General features: G+C 34.4%; 1 protein-coding gene across 1 annotated transcript in view; it reads left to right on the forward strand.

Annotated features, from left to right (window-relative positions):
• Nucleotides 1-6,374: 6,374 nt before the first annotated feature.
• Nucleotides 6,375-24,315, forward strand: part of LOC115412764 (contactin-associated protein-like 5) — a 308,387-nt gene continuing 290,446 nt past the window's right edge. Inside the window, exon 1 of the mRNA XM_030125412.1 lies at nucleotides 6,375-6,615. Within this exon, the coding sequence (XP_029981272.1) occupies nucleotides 6,537-6,615 (79 nt within the window). The 5' untranslated portion in view covers nucleotides 6,375-6,536. The remainder of the gene's footprint in view (nucleotides 6,616-24,315) is intronic.

Raw genomic sequence — 24,315 nt, forward strand, 5'->3', positions numbered from 1 at the left:
TGTACATGGTCGGTGTTTTTTTATTCATTTCTTTCCTCCACTGTGATGGTAAATTGTATATCTTTGTGTGTCTCTCTGTGTTACACAAAAATATACAATTAAGTGTGTGTGTATATATATATATATATATATATATATATATATATATATATATATATATGTATATATATATACACACATATATACATATATATATATATATATATATATATATATATATATATATATATATATATATATATATATATATATATGTACATACAGAGTGGGGAAGCAAAATTTACAATATTTTGGGGCAGGGATTGAAAGACAGTGTATGACCAATTAGTTTATTGAAAGTCATGAGAATTTATTTGCCACAAGAAAATGTACATAATAGAAAATGTTTTTATTCTATGTGTCCTCCTTCTTTCTCAATAACTGCCTTCACACGCTTCCTGAAACTTGCGCAAGTGTTCCTCAAATATTCGGGTGACAACTTCTCCCATTCTTCTTTAATAGTATCTTCCAGACTTTCTCCTAATAGTTTTGCTCATAGTCATTCTCTTCTTTCCATTATAAACAGTCTTTATGGACACTCCAACTATTTTTGAAATCTCCTTTGGTGTGACGAGTGCATTCAGCAAATCACACACTCTTTGACATTTGCTTTCCTGATTACTCATATGGGCAAAAGTTTCTGAAAAGGTATGGATAATAGTGTTAGGTATGATTATGACATCAATATATGTTTGGTTTCAAAACAATTGACGTAGTGCCTGCTGAGAAAAAACAACTAAATGTTCATTGTAAATTTTGCTTCCCCACCCTGTATATATATATAAGTAGTATAAGATACGTGTAAAAACACATTCAAGAATCTTAGTTGTCACTTTTCACTATATCATGGCATTTTATGAACTGAACAACTAAATGAACTCTAAAAACAGTTGAAAAAACAAACTATGAAAATAATTAGTAAGTGTAACCTAATAACTTATTGTATAAACCAACTAAGCAGACAAAAACAGTAGGAAAGTATTGCTTGTTCATAATTAGAATGAATAGAGGAATACTGTGATTGAAAACCACAAAACAGCCACCACTAAAATCATATCGTTTGAAAATAAGGTTTTCCCAGAGCAGCTCTATACAGCATTTATGTGACTAAATATAAAAAATAAGGAACTAAAAAATGAACCCGACAAACTCATTCATTTAATCACGAGCACATATTCATTAAATATTTATTACAGGAAACTCCACTTTATACTGTTCCAGTAAAAAAAATAAATAATAAAAACCTTTTCCCTGCTTCAGCAGAGCCAGGGCGTACTGTATAAAGCTATCAGTGCTATCAATTTGCAATCATTTAGAATTAATTTCCTGGAAGTGTACAAACTGAAAGCACTCCAAATTTTCCCATTGAAATACCAAATTACATCCTACGTCCTCAGGAACCTTTATCCGCTCCATGTTTCATTTCCAGCAACCAGAAACCACAAAATAAAAAGTGTAATGTGTACACAGTTCTTATTTGATCTGATAGGATTGATTTACCTCCAGTGTGAATGGAAGTGGAGCTGTCCACGGCTGTGGTGCTGAAAGGAAGGGGGAAGAGAAGAGGGATGGAGACTTTGAAGTTTTTTGTCTTTTGATCTCTGCTTTATCACCACATTCACATGTTGAAACACTAAATATCTCACCTGCTTATAAAACAGCCCCTGTCAAGTAGATGTACATTTGTACATCACCTACATGTGGTCAGATATGTACATGGGATTCCTGTTTCCTTGCAACCTATCAATTAATTGAATGTTTATTATTGGTCATAAAGAAAGTGAGTGATCTGACAATGAAAATTTTACTTGGGGCATTATTTATAGATTCAGTTATAGATGCAATACAAATAGATGAATGAATGAATGAATGAATGAATGGCGTTCTTTTTGGTTTGTACATTAATCATTACACTTAGTACAATAATTACAATAAACATAAAAAAACAAAACAAAAAAAAAGCTATAGGCTAGAAGCAACAACTTATTTTTTGCCTATCCTTTTCACCTTATCCACTGCTTACATTAAATCGGTGTTTTTCAACCTTGGGGTAGGGACCCCATGTGGGGTCGCCTGGAATTCAAATGGGGTCACCTGAAATTTCTAGTAATTGATTCAAAAAAACTAATTAAAAAAAATATGGTGAGTTGAGACAGACAATCCCAATCCATAAAAGACATGACAAACTCTGAAGCTGAAACTGAAGCACTGTGGTACTGTTTATCTGTCAAATGTTCATTGTGGTCGGTTTCAGATGCTGCAGCTCTTTCATAATTCATAGTTTGAGTTCTTGTTTGTTCAGTATTAATTGTCAGCCTTGTAAATCCAAGCTGGACTGACTGTACATATCCTGACCAAGGAAAATCAAATTCTCACTTTGTGCAGTAATCTACACCTGGCTTTTCTGCCTCTGTCCAAAATAATATACATTATATAGACTAAACGTCATCTAAAATTAATGTTTATTTGCAACATAGTAAAGCAAACTGCTACATGATCAAAAACAAATTAATTTTAGCAAAAAAACAAAACAAAAAACAAAACGTCTCCGTCTTGAATGTCGGGGGTCGCCAGAAATTTGTGATGTTAAACTGGGGTCCCGAGCCAAAAAAGGTTGGAAACCACTGCATTAAATTAAATGTGTACAGCATTGAGCATTCTTGCCATAACAAAAAAATCAACAACAAAAACACATCTACCATCACAATTCAGTATTCGTAAATGATTTTTAACTTAAGGCATTTTTTAAAAAGACTTTGTCAAAGAAGTGAACAACTTAAATTCATCATCAAGTCTATTTCATAATTTTACGCCCACAATCGAAATCCATCTAGACTTCACATTTGTCCTCACTTTAGTCCATTCACAAATATAAAGATCTCTGAAATTATATTTTCTCTGTCTTAATTCAAAGAAATCCTGAAAGGTATTTGGAACAATATTATTTTTATCCCTTGTAACTACATAAATAGATCACACAACTGTTCACAAAACTAATGTTTGGTGGTGAAAAAGACCATCCATCCATCCATCCATCCATCCCAGATTTAAGTAATTATATTATGTGACTTCCTCATCTGTTGCACAAAAGTCTTTTATAATCGTGTAAGTCATATAACATTTAGTTTTCTTCTAATTCATGTTTGGTAAGTAAAAATGAAAAAGAAAATTCATTCATTCATGAATTTCATGAACCCGCTTTATCCTCACTAGGGTCACGGGGGTCGCTTGGAGCCTATCCCAGCTACATAGGGGCAAAGGCGGGGTACACCCTGGACAAGTCGCCAGTTCATCGCAGGGCTGAACATATAGAGACAAACAATCACTCTCACATTCACACCTATGGGCAATTTAGATTAACCAATTAACCTATCAGTGCATGTGTTTGGATGGTGGGAGGAAGCCGGAGTACCCGGAGAGAACCCACACAGGTACGGGGAGAACATGCAAACTCCACACAGAAAGGTCCCACCCCCCGTCGACTGGTGTTGGAATCGAACCCAGGACCTTCTTGCTGTGAGGCACGAATGCTAACCACTGCACCACCGTGTTGCCCGAAAAAAAAAAAAAAAAGAAAATTGAAATGAATAAAAAATAGTGCTGGAAATCTGCTTAAGTTTGATTTCCTCCTAGTGGTACTTAAAATGCAGCACTGGTACATATGAACATACAGTACATTTACAGCATGTACAGTATATGTACTACATGCTGTATAATTACTGCTAACAAACCTAGAATAAGTTTAAGTTCATTATTATTTCTGTAACCATCCCTTCTGCATAAACGCTGTCTTCATCAGTCAGCTAATATTTCTATCCACAGTTATGATTTATATATACAATGTACTTATTGAAAGACAGTTTCATTTGGCTTATTACTTGAGCGGCCATGGCTCAGGAGGTCGTCCAATAATTGAAGGGTTGGTGGTTCGAATCCCGCTCTGTCCTAGTCATGTGCGGTTACGTCCTTGGGTAAGACACTTCACCCACCTTGCCCCCAGTCCTGCTGCCCACACTGGTGTATGAATGTTTGGTGGTGGTCGCTTTGACTGTGTGTTCATAGAAAAGCACAAAATAAGTCTATTCTATTAATAATTTGCATCCATTTCCCATAATATGTGCTATCTATCTATCTATCTATCTATCTATCTATCTATCTATCTATCTATCTATCTATCTATCTATCTAGTCACCTCACACAATCAGATTTGCATAATCAACCTTTTTTTTTTTAATATAAACTACAATATTTAAATGCACTTTAAGTATTTCCTACAAATACAATTATTAATAAATGTAATACTATTTCCAAATTATGATAGTCTGTGTTAATTTATGAATTATGAATAGGCAATAAACAATAATATCCTATTTTATGCATTCTTTTATATTGTAACTACATATCCACTCATTCAGATAATGTTCTATATTCATCTATCTACATTTTTCTTTGGATTTTTCCCCCTTAGTCCAAATATATTACTCCATAAAGCTGGGTGGGTCCATGCATAGTGCGTATATGAAATATCCCAAAGGAGTCATCTTTAACCACTCTAACCTCCTATGGAGAATGCACACTGTAAAAAATGACTGTAGAATTAACACCAAGAAGTTGTGAAATTGCAACATAAAAAAACTGTAAGTGACAATACAAAGCAAAGTTGTTTATTTGAAAAGATTTTTGTGTTAACTATCAAATTAAATATAGCTGTAGTTCTTACAGGAAGAGTATGCGAACAAAACCAGATTCGTATGTAGAAATGATGTATTTCTATTGTTTTTAGAAAATAAAACTATAAATTGAAAGACAATGTGGTGCCGTTTAACCCTTTCATGCATAGTGGTCACTCCAGTGGACAGTTATTCTCCAGCTGTTCTCCTGTATATTCATGGATTTTGTTGTTTTACTTGCATATCAACCAACACAGTGGTTACTTATGCACCATCCCATAATACACTGCAATTCATACTGTTACTTTAACATTCCTGTTCTTGATGAACCTGATCTACAGCAACATATTTGAGTGTAAATCAACTGCTAATTGTTATTAGACTGTAATTAACAGGTTTGGGTTTTTTTCTAAGTTGTTGTGTTTTGTTTTTTTTTGCATATTATTTGAGTGAGTAATAACTACTATTATGGTATGTTAAAATGTGAGAAAACATCAGATTAGCAACATAAAAAAACATTTATTTCATAGTTTTCACACAGTATGACAGTAAATACATATTTCTTTGCTTCAGCAATTAAATGCATGGTGTCCAGCTGAGTGGACATTTCTGTAACTCCATGAAAAACAGGTTCATAAAAAAAAAAAAAAAAAAAAAAAAAAAAAAATCACATTGTTTTTTTCATGCCTAAAGAGGAATAACAGGAAACTCAGGAAAAAAAATCCTGATTAAGGTTCTCTCTCTCTCTCTCTCTCTCTATATATATATATATACATATATATATATATATATATATATATATATATATATATATATATATATATATATATATATATATATATATACACATATATATATGTATGTATGTATGTATGTATGTATGTATGTATGTGTATGTATAAAAAAGTTCTAAAAAACTAAACATTTAACAATGTAACATTTTAAATTTGTAAATGAATGGGTTGGTAGAGTTGGTAGAGTGGCTCATCCAGTAACCAGAGGGTTGGTGGTTTGAAACCTGGCTCCAACTGTCCATATGTCCATGGAAGACACTGAACCCTAAACTGTTCCCAGTTGGACCTGGTGGCTTTGGAAAGTGCTTTGGACACCATGAAGGTGGAGAAAATGTGCTAAATAAATGCAGTCCATTTAAATCTACATGTTTAAAATGTTAAATCTACATGTTACTCTGTAAATATGTTTACAGTTAGATGTGTTTTTTTACAGTATTGTTCTGGAAACCACAGCTGCCAGTTTTTTTTTTTTTTTTTTTTTTCTTTAAAAGAACAGGATTTATTTTACAGTGCAGACAATACCTGCACAACACCCCACTCTGCTTCTGTTATTATAAATGTATTTAGTTGTATTCTTAGTGGGATTTTTTTTAAATACTTATTGTCGTTGCTGCGCACACAACATGTCTGTTTTGTTTGGTTTAGAATATTTTTTTTTTCTTCTGGCAAATCTCTGGGCATCACCATCCTTTTGTTCGGCGACTTAAGAATGAAATTGAGACGTAGAGAGAGAGAGAGAGAGAGAGAGAGAGAGAGAGGTGGGATGTACCTCCTCTCCTCTGGTCGTCGTCGGTGCGCTCCTCTCCTCTCCTCTCCTCTCCTCTCCTCTGCTCTGCTCTGCTCTCCTCCACATCAGACTCCGTGTATCCCTCCACGCTGGAGGCGCGAGGAGGAACCTGTCCGCTCTTTCTTTTTTATTTATTTTTTAAAATCCCGCACAAACACACGGATAATACAACAACAACAACAACAACAACAACAGAGATAACAACAACAACAACAATAAGAACAACAACAACAAACAACAGGAAAGATGCTTTTGCTGCTGCTCTTTCCTATGGTTACCCTTTCCACTCTGCGCGTTTTCAGCGGAGCGTCTGCCGCCACGCACCGTAAGTACACACATCACCTACACACTCACCTGGAAGTTCCGCCTTTTCCACAGCCCCTTGTACCCTCACGGCTCCTCTGTGTGTGTGTGTGTGTGTGTGTGTGTGTGTGTGTGTGTGTGTGTGTGTGTGTGTGTGTGTGTGTGGGGGGGGTACAAGTGTGTGAGACGTGCGTCGTGTTCATCCATGTGTCCTCTGCTTGTTGCGCGGCGGACACATCTCGCCTACATAGGAATAGGAGGTGTGTGTGTGTGTGTGTGTGTGTGTGTGCTGCTGATGCTGGCCGTTGTCCACTTTGCAGTCTAGTTTCCACACAGTGCCACGCCACGCAGCAGGAGAAGTTGAAGATATTGTGTTGGTTTTGAAGCACCATGAGTTTTGCATGTGAGATGATGAGAAGGTCATGCAAACAGGTTTATGAGCCCCTTTGTGCAACTGGAAACTGTGGTTATTCTGCACAAACACACACAAACACACACTCTGCGTCTATCCAAAAAGGTTAATGATAGTACTGTTACATGCTCAGGATGTGTTTTTGCTGTTGTGTGTTGGAGAATAGAAATTGCTGACTGGATAAAGCTGTATTGTACCGCAGGCTGCTGCTCCTGGTCAGCTGGAAAATCTAAAATACCACAGTGGTGGAGTCTGAAGGCTACACACTAGTGCTGTGATCTGGTAATTGTGTTGTTGTTTTGTGCTGTGCAATATATTGAAAAAGACATTACTGAAGTCAAATTGCTTTTCCCCATGTGGTGTTAAAATGGGGATTTGGAATCACTTTTCTTTGACTTTTGCATGACTAAGCCTAATAAAAAAATATATACGGGTACAAGTTGAAGACCAAAAAAACAATAAATAAAAAAATACAGTAAGTGTCTTAAGAAGGTGTTGAATCACTACGGTCCTGCAGCTTCAGGGCTCGGTTCTATTCAAGGCTGTGAACTCTGTGGAGGGATGGATGAGTAGTGGAAAGAACTGTCTAATACGTCAGTCCACGGTCTCCCCGTAGGTTTGACTGGGGTTTAGATCTGTTCATTATAAAGTAGAACTGGGTGGCACGGCCGATAATGTACACATAAAAGCATACTTTCATTTGATATCTATAATAATTAATTGTCCTATTATTATTATTATTATTATTATTATTATTATTGTTATTACACTGAACAACAAATTTATTGTTTAAGTTTTTTGAGCTGATTTAGGATAATTTTGGTGTGCTGAATCCAAAAATCACATTAATTTTGCTCAATCAGGTCAACTTTCTCAACTATGCTACCTACATATTGGCTTTTTAACATTTTTGCTTACATTTATGGGCATTTTCACATCATATGATACAAAATTCTTTCATATTTCTTGCAATAAACGAGTTCTGAAGGTTTTACTTTTGCCAATTTATGATTAATGTTTTTTTTTAATATTACAGGTGAATGAAATGGCTTCGACTAGAAGAGCTTGCAAAAATAAGCCTGACGTATTCTGCTACATCTGCGGTGAATACACCATTGTACCTAACAGGAATCAAGTCACACGTTTCATAAAGTGTGCTTCCCAATCTTATTTTGGTATTAATTATTATATTTTGTGAGAAGATAAAATTTTTCAAAATCAAATTAGCAAAAAAAGCTGACCTGATTAAGAAAAACAGATGTCATTTTTGGATTTAGCGGTGCAAAATGGTCCTAATTCAGTTGAAAAAAACCTAGAGAACTTGCAAAAAACATTTTTTGTAACCCAGTGTTATTATTATTATTATTATTATTATTATTATTATTATTATTATTATTATTATTATTATTATTATTATTATTATTCATTTTTAGTTTAAAGGCTGTGTTTTTGTCTTAACCCTTTCATGCATAGTGGTCACTACAGTGGACAGCTATTACATAGTCATGGATTTTGTTGTTTTAGTTCCATATCAGCCAACACAGTGGACACTTATGCATTATCACAAACACTGACATTCATCCCATTACTGTAACTTTGCTGTTCTTGATAAACCTGATCTGCAGTAACATGTTTGAGTATAAATTAATTGCTTGTTATTGATATTATTTTTTGCATACTGTCTCCATAAAGTGAGTAATGACTAATATTAGAGTATGTTAAAATGTGAGAAAACATCAGATTTGCAGCATTAAAAATGTTTTTATTTCATAGTTTTCACACAATATGTCATTAAATACATGTTTCTTTGCTTCAGAAATTAAATGCACGTTGTCCGGCTGAGTGGATAATTTCGCAACTCCAAGAAAAAAAAAAAAAAGGTTCATAAGAAAATTTTCAATCACATTGGTTTTGTCATGCCTAAAGAGGAATAGAAACACTCAGGAAAAAAATTTGGATTAAGGTTCTCATAATTCATGCATGAAAGGGTTAAATGAAAGTTGAATAAGCCACTCTTAACCCTTTCATGCATAGTGGTCACTACAGTGGACAGTTATTCTCCAGCTGTTCTCTTGTATAGTCATTAGTTTTGTTGTTTTCATTCCATATCAGCCAACACAGTGGACTCTTATGCATCATCCAAAACACTGCAATTCATACCATTACTGCAACTATGCTGTTCTAGATAAACCTGATCTGCACTAACATGGTTGAACGTAAAAAAAAAAGCCTAATTCATAATTTTAAACAAAAAGTTGTTTTTTTTTTGCATATCATCTCCATGAAGTGAGTAATTACTAGCATTAGAATATGTTAAATTGTGAGAAAACATCGGATTAGCAGCTTTAAAAATGTTTTTATTTCATAGTTCTCACACAGTATATCAGTAAATTAATGTTTCTTTGCTTCTAAAACGAAACGCATGCTGTCCAGCTGAGTGGACATTTTTGTAACTCTGTGAAAAATAGGTTCATAAAAAAATTCAATCGCATTGGTGTTTTTTTTTTTTTTTTTTAATGCCTAAAGAGGAATAAAAACACTCAGGAAAAAAAAATCTTGATTATGGTTCTCATAAGCCATGCATGAAAGGGTTAATTATTTGTAATATGTAATATATGCAGCCAGTCAAAAACAGCCTAAAAGACATAATAAGACGAAATCTTGACGCATAAAGACCCAAACTAAAATCATCTACTGATATAAAATGTTAAATAACTGCTGATCCATTAATCTTATCAATACATGCAAATAATTAGTGTAAAATACAGTTTGTCTTCTTTTCATGGTCATCAGATATGACCCCTTTGGACGTTTAGAGGCTCTGTAGTGAACGTGGAAACACCGTCATCTTCTACAATATTGACTGACCAGTAAAACCCATAGAGTTTGATTAATGACAGTGGAAGGAGATGCTTGTTTTATGTTCAGTTAATGATAGATTTCCTGAGAAAATCACTTTTTCTTCCATTTACTGTGTTTCTTTTATAATAATCCTCAACTTTAATCAGAGCTTTAATGAACATCTACATGATCAGTGAAATAAATATAAGAAAATGCATGATTTACACTGAAAAAACACAAAATACAGAGGCTGATTTGAGAATAAATGGTAATAAATCACTTAAAAAAGGTCAAATCTAGAGATACATTTATTAGGGAACTACCACAAAAGTAGCACTGGGTCTTTAAGGGTTAAAGATAATTTAAGATGAAAGACATCGGATGTATCAAGACAAAACACGCCCCTTAAATGTGTCTCATCTTGTGATTATTTTTTTGCATATTTTGCTTATAAATAAATCAAAATAAACAAAAAGAGTCCAATCTGAGTTATTATTCGATGCAATTAAATTTCATAAAACCCTGTTATTTGTGTTTATGTTTAGAACAGGATAAACCCCAAAGAGCAGAACATTTGACAATATGACAAAATGGTTGTTCAACGTAAAAAAAAAAAAAGGATCAGGTAAATTAAATAAAAATGCAAATTAAATAAACCTTAAAAACAAAAGAAAAACATACTGTACAGGGTGGGGAAGTGAAATTTACAATGAACATTTAGTTGTTTTTTCTCAGCAGGCACTACGTCAATTGTTTTGAAACCAAACATATATTGATGTCATAATCATACCTAACACTATTATCCATACCTTTTCAGAAACTTTTGCCCATATGAGTAATCAGGAAAGCAAACGTCAAAGAGTGTGTGATTTGCTGAATGCACTCGTCACACCAAAGGAGATTTCAAAAATAGTTGGAGTGTCCATAAAGACTGTTTATAATGTAAAGAAGAGAATGACTATGAGCAAAACTATTACGAGAAAGTCTGGAAGTGGACGAAGCAACAAAAACCGTACCAAAGCTTTTATTAAAGCTCTCAAATCCAAAATCCTAAAGGATCCAACCAAATCCATGAGAAAAATGGCAATTGAACTTGAGGTAGACAACAAGACCGTTAGAAATGTAGTAAAATATGATTTGAAGATTTAAATTCTCATGACTTTCAATAAACTAATTGGTCAGACACTGTCTTTCAATCCCTGCCTCAAAATATTGTACATTTTGCTTCCCCGCCCTGTACATTGTGATAATGATCATTATCTGGATATACAACAGTGTTGTGTTATAATTATCCAACCTCACTGCACAGGCCATCGCACATGACTTTGATATCAAACCATTATTCGGTGAGTTCTCGTATCCTGTGTCTGGTTGCTTCTTCACCCTTGTAATGACGGCTCTGAACAGGTTTTTCCCTTAATTTGTCTTCCATATATGTATGTTTATTTGTGGAGGTTATGAGAATGACTACTTCTGCAAAGAGGAAGACTGTAATGTACTATTTATCCACAAAGACCAGAAGATATTCACATTTAAGAAGCTGAAATCACAGAATTAAAATTAGGATTGCTATTATCATCACTTATTAAGAGTTCCCAGTTAAATTAATGACAAATAATTGATTCATCATTGCAGTTTGCTCTTAAAATAATGTTATACTTTAGATGATTTTTTAAACAATATTTTTATTGGTATTTAAGTTTTATAATGAAAGGTAAACAAAGTAAACAATAATATAGATAAAGAACATGAATCAAAACAACACAAACACTCATACACACACCCATTCACACCACGTAGACTTGCACCAAATTATATATATATATATATATATATATATATATATATATATATATATATATATATATATATATATATATATATATATGTATATGAACATGTATACATATATGTAGAAATGAAATTAAAATACAGCAGTCTTGATAATATACTTTAGATCCCAGGTGTCAAACTTGCAGCCCGAGGGCCAAAACCAGCCCGCCAAAGGGTCCAATTTGGCCCGTGGGATGAATTTGTGAAATGCAAAAATTTCTCGGAAGATATTCACAATCAATCTTATTAAAATCATTTTAGGTCAATTCAATCTAAAGTGGGTCAGACCAGCAAAACACTATCATAATAACCTATAAATAAAGAAAACCACAAATTTCTCTCTTTGTTTTAGTGTTAAAAAGGTAAAATTACACAAAAACGTTTTCATTTACAGACTAGCCTTTTACAAAAAAATTCAATAACCTGAAATGTCTTAAGAGAAGTATGTGGAATTGTACCAATATTCTGCCTGTTACTACATGTTTGGTGTATTTGTAGATCCACTGCGATCTGTAAGTTATGATGTACATGTACAAATGACAAACTAAAGTGTAATATTGCCAAAATTGCACTTATTTTTCTTTAGAATTTTCGGGTTGTTCGTATTTGTTCCTGTTATGTTCAAGTAGAGTTTGTAGATGTAAACATTGTCATTATGAAATTTGACTTTTTTCACTCAAAAACAGAGAAAACTTAGGTGTCGACATTATTTATCAGTTCTTATCCTATTATTTGTATCATTTTACTGGTCTGGCCCACTTTATAACATATTAGTCTGTATGTGGCCCCTGCACTCAAATGAGTTTGACACCCCTGCTTTAGATGATTTACATCTCTATTCATGATTTTATATATTTTGTAAGTATACTAACCTCACACCACTTATTGGGAAGCGTGAGGTTTCAGAGATAGCGTAAATCCCCAGATATCCTCTTCCTAACATTTTGTTGACAAGAACGTCAGCAGGTTTTTTTTAGTGTTCATACAGGATCTCATTTTTGGCAGTGAAAAAAGTTGTCATTGATGTAAACTATGATGAATCATTTGTCAGTGGAATCAAAACTGGTCGCACGGCAGAATTGTTTTTATTTATTTGTACCCTCAGTCCAGAATTTCCTTCTGAAAAGTGCAATGGGACTAATGTACTGTATATCATAGTAAAACTTAGTCGTGGGTAAACGTGGCTTTCTACCTTTATTGGACAAAATAACATGAAAACCAACTCAGCAGCACATTGACCATAAAGCAGAAGGAAGAGATTCAAGCAAATAACACATCATAACCTCCCGAAAAAGTAGGGTTTTTAACACTTGGCTGTTATGTTTACATTATCTAGATGGATCCAATAATCTGTCAAATGACAGTGTGCATGCTTTGGCTGAACAGAGTCCACTGTACAGCTGATACAGGCCACAACAGTATCATCACCGCATAAAGATAAAACCTCTGAGCTGGGATACAGCATATGTGGATGCCTCACTAGCTTTTATTACCACTCTGAAAGGAATAAAATTATATCTTTTATAAAATATATATATATTTTTTTATATTTTATATACTTTAATGCCTGTGCCAGATTAAAACAATTCCCTGAATGGAAGCAATGTCAGGAAAATATGTGTTTTAAGATGGTTTGACTTTACAGAATGGACAGTATGTTTAAAATGGACTGGATCTAGAATGGATTCTCACAGTAAAAAACAGTGTGTCAATTTAACTCTCAGAGAGTTGAATTTAACTCTGTTTCAGATAACATTTGGTCCCACTCAAAATTAGAGTAAAATTCTACTCACTTAAGTGTCAAAATTAACAATGAAATGTGGTATTTTCACACTGTTGAGAGTAATATGATTACACTTCATAGGGTTATTTTTACTCTAAATGTAGTTATTAATATTGATTTAAATTATATTGAAACAATATTGAATCAATGTAGAATTGCAGGAGTTCCCAAGGTGGGGGTCGTGAGATGACTTTCAGAATTTTCTTGAAGTGGTTCTTTGGGTAGTATTGTTTATCGAAGATCCCTATTGGCTTCCACCATAGCAGCTGCTAGTCTTCCTGGGGTCCCAGTTAAAAAGACATCAAAAATTTATACACCATTCGCAATAAATACAGTGACAATGCAGTAGCAATAAATAACAGTTAATACATCCAGTTAGTACAACTCTGACATATGGTACACCTTAGATCAGTGTTTTTCAACCTTGGGGTTAGGACCCCTCGTGGGGTCGCCTGGAATTCAAATGGGGTCGCCTGAAATTGCTAGCAATTGATAAAAAAAAAAAATAAAAAAAACATATTGATAAAAAATATATGGTGAGTTGATAGAGGCAGTCCCAATCCATAAAAGACATGATAAACTGTGAAGCTGAAACTGAAGCACTGTGGTTCTGTTTATCTTTCAAATGTTCATTGTGGTCGGTTTCAGATGCTGCAGCTCTTTCATAATTCATAGTTTGAGTTCTTGTTTGTTCAGTATTAATTGTCAGCCTTGTAAATCCAAGCTGGACTGACTGTACATATCCTGTCTAAGGGAAATAAAATTCTCACTTTGTGCAGTAATCTACACCTGGCTTTTCTGCCTCCATCCATAATAATATACATTTTATAGACTAACTGTTGTCTAAAATAAATGTTTATTTGCAACAAAGTATAGCAAACTATTACATGATCAAAACCAGATTAATTTTAGCAACAAAAAAAAGTCTCCCTTTTGAATATCTGGGGTCACCAGATATTTGTGATGTTAAAGTGGGGTCAAAAAAGGTTGGGAACCACTGCTTCATAGGGTTATATTTACTCCAAATGTGTTTAGTTATATTAATTAGTTAATACTGAATCAATGTAGAATTGCAGGATTTCCCATGGTGGGAGTTGTGAGACGACTTTCAGAATTTTCTTGAAGTGGTTCTTTGGGTAGTTTATTGTTTGTTGTTTATCGAGGATCCCCGTTAGCTTCCATCGTCGTGGTTGCTAGTCTTCCTGGGGTCCCAGTTAAAAAAGTTATACAGCATTTGCAATAAATACAGTGACAGTGCAGTAGCAATAAATAACAGTTAACACATCCAATAAGTACAACTCTGACATATGGTACATCCTAGATCAGTGTTTTTCAACCTTGGGGTCGGGACCCCACATGAGGTCGCCTGGAATTTCTAGTAATTGATAAAAATAAAAAACTTACTAATGAAAAAATATATGTTGAGTTGAGAGAGACAATCCTAATGCATAAAAGACATGACAAACTGTGAAGCTGAAACTGAAGCACTGTGGGACTGTTTATCTTTCAAATGTTCATCAATCAATAGAAATCTCAACCTGGCTTTTCTGCCTCCGTCCATAATAATATGTATTATATAGCCTAAATGTCATCTAAAATTAACATTTATTTGCAACATAGTGTAACAAACTATTACATGATTAAAAATAAATTAATTTTAGCAAAAAAAAAAGAGTCTCCATTTTGAATGTCTGGGGTTGCTTGAAATTTGTGATGTTAAAATGGGGTCATGAGCTAAAAAAGGCTGGAAACCACTGACTAGATAGTAATGATTGATTGTGTGTTTTCTTGTTACACCCATAAGGGAGAATATTTGCTCTACGGGTTTCAAACACTCCAAGAAGTGCTTTTACTTTGAAAGAGCAAAGACCTCTTCGCCTGCGATACAGTGACAGCTTCATAGAAACAATCAGGTTCAGCATTGTTCTGCCTACAGGTTTGACTAATGGTGTCACATTAATGAAAAATAAACATAAAAAGGACAATAAACGTTGTAAAACACACACACATATTAACCTAAATAAACATTAACACAACCCCCCCCTCAAACCCCTGCACATAAAGTAGTGAGTAAAATAGTAAACATAATGGTAGTAACACAGTGAGTAAAATGTCCAGTACCCACAATGCAATGTGACAGACTGGCACTAATCATCACTCTGTAGAGTTGAATTTTACACTGCATCTGTGCAGAACTTTACACTGACTTTTAACTCTGCTGTCAGAGCTGGTTTACTCTTAAAAATACTTCAAAATAGGGCTGCATGATATTGGAAAAAACTGACATTGCAGTTTTGGTTTTTTTTAACCTTACGATATGTATTGCGATATGAAAAAATACTCAGGAGGATATAATAGCTGTGTGATGCCAGCGTAAATGGTCAAATTAGTTGTGTTTCCTCTTGTAACAGATCACGTGTTTCAACATCATTCTTTTTGGAGCCAAAATAATTCCAGATAACTGATGTTGATTTTCTTTTTTGCACCAAGTCTTCAGTTTCGGTGATTTTCTCTTGTTCGTTGCTCATTTTACCAGCGACTCACTCCATGTACAGGGGCGTGGTCTGCTTCGGCAAACTGACTAAGAACGCTTGTGATTGGTGGATCACTGTGCGTAGTGTGTGTCAGGTACCCAGAATGAAATTAGATGAGAACACATTGAGTTCATTTACCTCCTACATTGCAGAACCTGCGATGGGATTATTGCACACATATATTGCGATGACGACGCTCAAACGATATATTGTGCAGCTCTACTGTCTAGCATCTAACATTTTGGAAACAACGTCCTTTTTTTAGTTCATTCATTTATTTGTGTGTGAGTTACTGATGGAAATTTAAAACTCTAATTCAATTATTTACTTATGGCAAAATTCCCAATCAAAACTCATGTCATTTTATTCTAATTTAGCTTACCTTAGAGGGGTCATATTTTGCTAAACCTGCTTTTATAAATCTTTGGTACATTTATTTGTGTATTTGGACCCTAATAGTTAAAAAAGTTTGAATTTATATTTGTTTCGGCAAAAATCAAGTGGATTTCTACAACCCGTTTTAATACCTGCCTAATTTGTTACGTTTTATAACTAGTTACTTGTGTGTCAGGTACCCAGGTTGAAATTAGATGAGAACACATTGAGTTCATTTACCTGCTACACTGCAGAACCTGCGATGTGACTGTTGCACACATACATTGCAATGACGATGCTCAAACAATATATTGTACCGCTCTACTGTCTAGCATCTAACATTTTGGAAACGATGTCCTTTTTTAAATACATTCATTTATTTGTGTGTGTGAGTTACTGATGGAAATTTAAAAATCTAATTCAATTATTTACTTATGGCAAAATTCCCAATCAAAACTCATGTCATTTTATTCTAATTTAGCTTACCTTAGAGGGGTCATATTTTGCTAAACCTGCTTTTATTCATCTTTGGTACATTTATTTGTGTATTTGGACCCTAATAGTTAAAAAAGTTTGAATTTATATTCATTTTGACAAAAATCGAGTTGCTTGTGTGTCAGGTACCCAGGTTGAAATTAGATAAGAACACTTTGAGTTCATTTACCTGCTACACTGCAGGACCTGCGATGTGACTGTTGCACACATATATTGCGATGACGACGCTCAAACGATATATTGTGCAGCTCTACTGTCTAGCATCTAACATTTTGGAAACAACGTCCTTTTTTTAATTCATCCATTTATTTGTGTTTGTGAGTTACTGATGGAAATTTACAAATCTAATTCAATTACTTACTTATGGCAAAATTCCCAATCAAAACTCATGTAATTTTAGTCAAATTTACCTTACCTTTAAGGGGTCATTTTTTGCACTTTTATTAATCTTTGGTTCATTTATTTGTGTATTTGGACCCTAACAGTTCAAAAAAGTTGAATTTATAATCATTTTGACAAAAATTGAGTGGATTTCTACAACCCGTTTTAATTCCTGCTTAATTTGTTATGTTTTATAACTAGTTGCCTGTGTGTCAGGTACCCAGGTTGAAATTAGATGAGAACACATTGAGTTCATTTACCTCCAACACTGCAGAACATTCGATGGGATTCTTGCACACATACATTGCGATGGCGATGCTCAAACAATATATTGTGCAGCTCTAGTTAAAACAGAGCTGCACAATATTGACACTGTATTTTTTACTGTGATATGGCTTACATACATTAGCATTTTATAATTTGACTTCTTTTTGGTGAAGTCGTGTTCACATTCTATTAATGTCTAACTGGTGGAATATCATTTACATCTCTGATCACAGTCATGCTCCTGAGAGGAATCCTCTTCATTTTGAACTCCCCATGAACTTTGCCTCGGTGTTAGTTAATGTTTTACTCATCACATATACTGTAAAATGTATAATCTGAGAGGGGCCAGTCTCATGGTCTTAATTTGGTGCGCCATCTGCTTTTCAGACGAATCGTACAGATGGCTTCATTAGAAAAAGAACGGTAAGAGTCAGATCTTCCCACATGATTTGACATGCATGAGGTGGATGGCGCCACCGTGACATCTCCCATCGGGGTTCAACTGTTGTTTTGAAGACACCAGTTTACTTTTTTTTCTTCAACTTGGCTCATTGGAGCCACAAGTGACCATATTCTGTGAGCTAATGCTAAATGCTAGCTTATTGACAAGAAAAATGGTAACCTTCATCACATTTGCATAATACATTCGTTTTACAGCCTTGTTTCTTACTAACTTACAAAGAACGACTACAGTAGAGCTGTCTGTCAGGAAAAAATAAGAAACACATGCCCCGAAAAGTCTGGTTCGGCAGTCAAGTGGGCTGTCATACACAACTGTCAGTCAAAGCCTGACTCAACAGACATCAAAACCTTCTGTTAGCCCCCTAGATAGTCCAAATAAAATGAGTGACACCAGAATAACACCTGGAAAATCAACTCTGTATTTTTAGAGAGAAGTTCAATGTAAGTCTGTGGCTACTAGATATCTCTGGAAACATCCCCCAGTGGTAGTCAGTGGTATTACACTTTAATACACTTCTGCATTGGCTTCACTTTAGAGCAGGGGTGGGCAATTAATTTTCTTATGGGGCCACACGAGAAACTTTGACAGTTGTTAAGGGCTGGACCAATACACTTACAACTCTGCTAAATATATCTCTCTGTAAAATCAGTAAATAAAACAAGACAATAGTTGCTTTTCCATTGGGCATTTGTGCAAAACTTTACCGATATTTAATAAATGTCGAAAAAACAGAAGTGTGTAATGTCGGTTTTTCCATTAAATCACAAATGTGATGATTTGTTTATTTATTATTGCGAGATGACACGAGAAGTCATTCCATAAACATGGCGACGAACGTAAATATGGTGTTGATATCCAGATATATTCATTATTATTATATATTACCCCTCTATCTCGTACTAAATTAAAAAATGATTGGGTTTCCTGGTGTGTCCACACATACAGCGACATGTTTCTTCTTCTTCTTTGCTTGCTGTAACGTCTGTCAACATCTGTTTTTTTAATTCACCTGACTCTAGTTGCAAAAAAAAGTCTTTCCATTGCAGTTTTGCGTGATATACCATTTGCGCTACGCCTGAAAAACCACCTCTTGCCAGTGCAAAAACTTTTAATCGAAAAATGACACTTTCGGTGAAATTGTCGTTTTCCATTAGGAACATGTTTATGTACAAGTTATATTTGTGCAATTTAAGCGTCAATGGAAAAGTGACTAACGATAAAATGAAAATATGGAACACAGAATACAACTGTTTAATGAATATTCACAATAACATTTTTGAAAATGTGCAAAACCAGCTTCACATTAACTTTACATGAAAAATAATAAATGCATCCAGCTTTGTTTGTTTACATATCTCAGTTCCTTTTCTTTTTCTTTACCTCTGACTCTGCTGAAGATTGTTAAAAACTCTGCATTCTGAATCAGTCTTTCTTTTTTTTTTTGGCGTTAGCTGACATATTCATGGGCTGAAACTGACCAACAAACCAGTTGGTGGATAAGCTTTATTTAAAGTATGGAAAAAGTAGCTGGAATTATGGAATGATGTTGCTGGAATGATGTTCAGATCATTCATAAAATTGAAGTTAGTTTCAGAATCAAAGAGCACATCAGTACAAATATTTCTGTAAAATCCCAGATATGCACTGAAGCCATTCTTTGTGGTTTTTGCCCTTGTCTCACTGTGTCAGAAATCCCTTTCTTCCTCTTCAAAGCAGTATTTTTCATCACTTGTGCACCACTTCATTCTTTATGTCACAAATGCAGACAGTAAAGTCACATGAAGGTAATATGAGTGAACATGATCAGGTAGGTAATTGTGGTGTTTAGATAATGATTTACCGTGTTTGGAATAATGTTTTTTTTTCTTTTTCCATAAGATAATATACAGTAACATACAATAGTACATTAGACAGAAGCCATTCAAATGCTACAAATCAAACAGCCAGCCTGGGAGGGTGGTTGACATCTGAGATATACAGCTTTTGTATCTGCTCAAAGACGACATCTTGTTAAAGGCAGCCTTTTAACATGCACCTGATCCTTTATGCAAAATGATCCTCAGAGTGGATAAGATAGTTTAGAGCAGGAAAAAACTCCTACTCTTCAAAAATGATTTGGTTCTGCTAGAAATTATGTACATTTTAACTTGAAAAGAAACTGCACAACTCTTACTCTTACAGTTGTAAAACTGGACAAACCAAGGTGAAAATTAGCACAAAGGTTCTAAATAAAGACAACATTAACCAAATGGGAGTAAGTATATTAAATTTAAGTATTTAATTCCAACAGGGACAAAGTACATGGGAAAAAAAAAACCCATTAATTTAGCAGATCCTTCAGAATAAAAGCAGTGCCATTGTATAGGAGTGTAAGAAAATATCGGTTCTGCAATATATTGCGATATTTCATTTCACGATACTGTATCAATATTAAAAAGTACTGTATCAATATTTTTAGATATTTATTCAAATGCAGATATGGCGGAGGTTTATTTTTGGTTTTTAGTTTTCTTTATTGTTTCTATCTTTTTTATTATTATTTAACACAGTTTTATGAAATAATGGCTATTTAAAACATCCTAAAAGCACTTTTTACTGTCTGAGAGGCAGATGGTAGTTCCTTTGGAAACGAGGAGAATTAGAAAAATATAGTGATATAGCATTAGATCCTGTTCTGAAATAAAAACATGTTTAGTATTTGCACATATTTCTGGTGTAATTCAATCCTTTGAGGAAATAATCTTAAAAAAAAAAAAAAAAAAGAAACAAAAAAAAATTGCCTTTTTAACAGTATCATGACACATCCTAGTATTGTGATTTGTATCGTATCGCCAGATTCTTGCCAATACACACCCCTACCTTTGTATTGGTTGCATCTATAACAATGATCTATATTTGCACTGACTTTTAATTTGTCAATGACCTCGTGTGGGCCAGACAGGGTCAGCTATCAGGCCACATACATACAATGCCCAGGTCTGCTTCAGACCCTTGTACTGGATTAAAATGCATTATACAGAGAACATTACATTACATCATTAAACTTGCAAAGCTCGCCATTGTATCAAAGTCCAGCGGTTCTAAAGAAACATTTCTGAAAGTGTTTCTTTAGTCCTCTTCAACCTTCAGGGCTCCGTGTAATATGATTTTTTTGCCACTTAAAAATAAAGTCATGGTGATGTGAAGACATGGTGGAGAAAATGTGATCATCAGAAATAAACAGGGAGAAAATCTGTCAGACAGCCAAAAAATACAGCTGTTACAGTAGAAGAGCTCCAAAAAGATGGAGTGAAAAACAGAAACTATCAGAGAAAATGAAACTGACGTACTACAGTGATTCAGTCAGTTTCTAGTGGCTGCAGATTTCCAACTGTGCTAATCGTTTTTTATCAATGTCATTTTGTTTGGCAAACAGATGGAGAAATTTGTACATCAACAATAACATACCACAGCTAAAGAAAGCCAGAGAAAAGTTATAGTTTGGTAGTAACTCACCTCCATCTCACAACAGATGAGAAAAATTCACTTTTTTTAGTGTCATCTAATCTTAGAAAAATGGCACCCAAATTTGCTGCCCATTTGCTTTGAGTTTTTCTGATGATAGAAAACATTCCAGTGGGGATTTGTGGGTTTTGTGTCGTTAAAAGTGTATGTAGAACCGCACAATATGATTAGATATACAGGGTGGGGAAGCAAAATTTACAATATTTTGAGGCAGGGATTGAAAGACAGTGTATGACCAATTAGTTTATTGAAAGTCATGAGAATTTATTTGCAACAAGAAAATGTACATCATAGAAAATGTTTTTATTCTATGTGTCCTCCTTCTTTCTCAATAACTGCCTTCACACGCTTCCTGAAACTTGCGCAAGTGTTCCTCAAATATTTGGGTGACAACTTCTCCCATTCTTCTTTAATAGTATCTTCCAGACTTTCTCGTAATAGTTTTGCTCATAGTCATTCTCTTCTTTCCATTATAAACAGTCTTTATGGACACTCCAACTATTTTTGAAATCTCCTTTGGTGTGACGAGTGCATTCAGCAAATCACACACTCTTTGACGTTTGCTTTCCTGATTACTCATATGGGCAAAAGTTTCTGAAAAGGTATGGATAATAGTGTTAGGTATGATTATGACATCAATATATGTTTGGTTTCAAAACAATTGACGTAGTGCCTGCTGAGAAAAAACAACTAAATGTTCATTGTAAATTTTGCTTCCCCACCCTGTATGTGTTTTGTAATGATACAAAAATAGCTGTTTTTCATAATACACTCATAAGACTCGATCGACTCAAAGAATATGTGGGAACAAAACTGGTGCAAACGAGAAAAATATAAAAATAAACAGTGTGTATTTCACAAAACACTTGCAAAAGGTGTAATTCTTTGCGAGATGCACTGCCAAGCAGATAGTGTCATTAGAAACTGGCGAATATTACAGTACAAAGTTGGCGTCTTTTTATATAAGTAATTAAGTGCAAACACCTTCTAACTCCCCGAAGACCAACACAGACCAGTACATGTAGTTTGGCTGGAGCTGTTATTGCCTACGGAGAAAGTTGGTGTTAACTGCACACAAACTCAGCTTCTACTCACTAGTCGCTTTTCCATTGACCCTCAAACTGCGCAAATATAACTTGCGCATAAAAAACTTACCTAATGGAAAGATGTCAGTTTCACTAAAACACTTGTTTTTCAGCTGAAAGTTTTAATGCTGACAAGAGGTGGTTTTTCGGGCATAGCGCAATTGGTATATCATGCAAAACTGCAATGGAAAGACCTTTTTCCGCAACTAGAGTCAAGTGAATTAAAGAAAAAAAAAAACGGATATTGACAGACGTTACAACAAGCGAAGAAGAAGAGTTTTAAAAGAAACATGGTATGTGTGGACACACCAGGAAACCGAATCATTCTTTAATTTAGTACGGGATAGAGGGGGAAATATATAATCATAATGAATATACCTGGAAAGCAACAGGATATTTATGTTCGTCGCCATGTTTGTGGAACGACTTCTTGTGTCATCTTGTGATAATAAACAAACAAATCATCGCATTCGTGATTTTTTTTTTTTTACTTTATTTTTATTGTTTGATTTCTAGACATTACAAAACAAACATAAGGAAAATTTGGGATACACTGACCTTAATAAACCTTTGTGACTAACAATTGCTTTTAGTAATGTGACGTTGAAATGAAAATTGTCCATTTCTTCCATTTATCGTGACACTGTTCTTCTTGAGTCCTCACATTTGTGATTTAATGGAAAAACCAACATTATGTTCTTCTTTTTTTTTCACATTTAGTAAATATCAGTAAAGTTTTGCGCATATGTCAGATGGAAAAGCCACTGTTGTCTCCGTATCTCTGTTTCTTCAATCTTAAAGCTGTGCAGATGAAATGATGTTCAATTCATTCACAAAATTGAAGTTAGTTTGAGAATCAAAGAGCACATCAGTACTAATGTTTCCACAATATCCCAGATATGCACTGAAGCCATTCTTTGTGGTTTTTGCCCTTGTCTCACTGTGTCAGAAATCACTTTCTTCTTCTTCTTCAAGGCAGTATTTTTCATCACTTGTGCACCACTTCATTCTTCATGTCACAGATGCAGACAGTAAAGTCACATGAAGTTTATATGAGTGAACATGATCAGGTAGGTAATTGTGGTGTTTAGATCATGATTTACTGTGTGTTGGAGCCACTTATATTATTTATTAATATTTTGGATAATGGTAAATCAAAATAAGGCAAATGGTCATATTGATTAATGAATTATGATTGATTTCATATTGTTTTCAGCTGCTCATGCCCTCCTCCTGATCGGACCGTCCTCCTCCTGTGATTAGGGAGAGAGGACAGCTGGTTCAGGCCTTTTGTCTGACTGTCATGAGGAAGGAGTGACACAGTTTATCTACCACTAAATATATCTGCTTAAGAAGTGTTTTTTTTGTTGGATTATTGTGAAATAGAAGTCAACCACGGAGAATATGTTTGTTGGTGAAAATAAATTTTGATCATTTTTTGAATATAGAAATATCTTCACGAGTGCTTATTAAGGAATTTAGTGAGTCATAGACCTCCTCCTCAGACTACTCTGCAATTTTTATTTTTTTACCCTTTTTCTTTTTGAATGCAAGAGTAGCCGTAACACTGTGTTTGGAATAATGTTTTTTTTTTCTTTTTCCATAAGATAATATACAGTAACATACAATAGTACATTAGACAGAAGCCATTCAAATGCTACAAATCAAACACCCAGCCTGGGTGGGTGGTTGACATCTGAGATATACAGCTTTTGTATCTGCTCAAAGACGACATCTTGTTAAAGGCAG

Source organism: Sphaeramia orbicularis, chromosome 21 (assembly GCF_902148855.1).
Source record: "Sphaeramia orbicularis chromosome 21, fSphaOr1.1, whole genome shotgun sequence".
In the NCBI taxonomy this organism is placed as follows: Eukaryota; Metazoa; Chordata; class Actinopteri; order Kurtiformes; family Apogonidae; genus Sphaeramia; species Sphaeramia orbicularis.